General features: G+C 62.3%; 1 protein-coding gene across 1 annotated transcript in view; it reads right to left on the minus strand.

Moving 5' to 3' along the window:
• SEMA6C (semaphorin 6C) overlaps positions 1-1,719 on the minus strand; it is a 13,012-nt gene that overhangs the window by 925 nt on the left and 10,368 nt on the right. Inside the window, 6 exon segments of the mRNA XM_023759311.1 lie at positions 10-45; positions 48-144; positions 538-661; positions 1,015-1,059; positions 1,213-1,268; positions 1,394-1,557. Of these exon segments, the coding sequence (XP_023615079.1) occupies positions 10-45; positions 48-144; positions 538-661; positions 1,015-1,059; positions 1,213-1,268; positions 1,394-1,557 (522 nt within the window).

Consider the following 1,719-nt stretch of genomic DNA (forward strand, 5'->3'; position numbering starts at 1 on the left):
TCGGTGGGCGCGGCGACAAGCGCAGGAGACCAGCAGGCCTGGAGACCAGGGCGCCCAGGGCAGAAGCGGGCGGCCACACAGGCCAGGAGCAGCGGGATGGGCACCGAGCGGGCGGCCGAGGCTGCGGGGAGGTCGCGGCGCACGCTTGCCAACCGAGAGGGAGGGGGAGGCTGAGCGAACGCAGGAGGGCGGGCGGCAGGTTGCAGCGCTTTCCCCGCGCCGGCTGCTGCTCGGCTCCATCCAACACTCCTCGGGATCCCCTCCCCGACCCTCCAGCACACGGCCCGTCACACCACCCGCAGACACAAGCTGGAGCCACCCGCAGACACAAGCTGGAGCTGGGCCTGGGGAGCCCCCATCCCCGCTCTGGCCCCTGCAGCCAAGACAAGAGCAACTGCCAAGCTGCCCAGCCGGAGGAGGCGGGACCGGGATGCCCACCTTTGGGGCGGGGAGGCTCCGAACAGGCATTAGTGAGCACCAGACACGGGACGCTAAAGGGCTTAGGATTCTTCCAGAACCGGCAGCCCCACACGGCACTCCTGTCCCTCCCAGCCGGCCCCCTTACCCTGAGTGTGAGCTCCAAGGGTGGAAGCCTGGGGCCGGGGGTGGGCTTCACTGGGGGGGCTGGGGGTCTCGGGGGAAGGGCCAGGACCCAGAAGCACTGGTGACAGAGACCAGGTCAGAGCCAGTGAGGCTCCCGCTCTCCTCTGACACCCACGGAGCAGTTCTCTCCCGCCCGCCCCCAGTTGGAACCCAAAGGCCCAGAACTCCAGTCTCTAGTTTCCTTGGGCTGCGGGGAAGGGCTCACCATGCAGGACATTCAGTTATGTGTTCAGAAACGATTAAGCACCCTATCACGTGCCCACCACCGAGCTATCTGCTGGGTATTTGGAAGATGCTAACCCTGTCCTATGACTCTCTCCGGGTGTCCAGGGTGCTGGTCTGCTGCTGCCATGGCACAGACTTGAGTGAGTATGGGATGAGTGAGGGAAGTGAAGTCGGGACAAGACTCACCATAAGCAGAGTTCCCTGTGCCAGACTGACTCCCGGTAGCTCCGTCTATGAAGGGACAGAGGGCTAAGATGGGGGCCGGGGAAAGCTTCATGAACAGGGATTTTCACAGAAGGAACAAGACCCCTGCCTGCACAGTATCTGTGGCCCTCAGAGCCACGTGCAGCTATGGCTGGAGCTGCAGCCTCCCCTTCCGTTTACCTTGGCAGTCACCGTGCTCCCTGGATTCCTGGTTCCCAGCTGGATCCACATCAGTCCTAGGAGGACATGGCGATGACTCAGTGCAGTTGTACATCTTGCCCCCACCCCCCACCCGAGCCCTCAGCTTCCTCTCTCATGGTGGGAACTTTCTCCTTAGGAGACCCGGGAGCCCCTCACTTACCCACCAGGTCCCCTGATATCCACACAGCCCCTGGAGCTATGCCATCCACAGTATGGGTCCTGAGAAGCCAAACAGCTCCTAGGGAAAACTGAGTCATGTGAGGCTGGGACCTTCTCCATTCCAATCACATTCCATTCACCTGCCTCTTCTACGCTCACCCTGGCCTACAGAAGGCTTTTAGCCCAGTATTCCCGTCCTATCCGGCCCAAACCCTATTCCAGAACCTAGTTACTGTGCCCCTGCAGAATGCTTGAGGCATCTCCCCACCAACCACCCCCTGTACTTCCCCCCAATGCCTGCATTCCAGAGTTCCTGCCGGCCCAGGG

The sequence above is a fragment of the Myotis lucifugus genome, unplaced genomic scaffold (assembly GCF_000147115.1).
Source record: "Myotis lucifugus unplaced genomic scaffold, Myoluc2.0 scaffold_151, whole genome shotgun sequence".
NCBI classification, from domain to species: Eukaryota; Metazoa; Chordata; class Mammalia; order Chiroptera; family Vespertilionidae; genus Myotis; species Myotis lucifugus.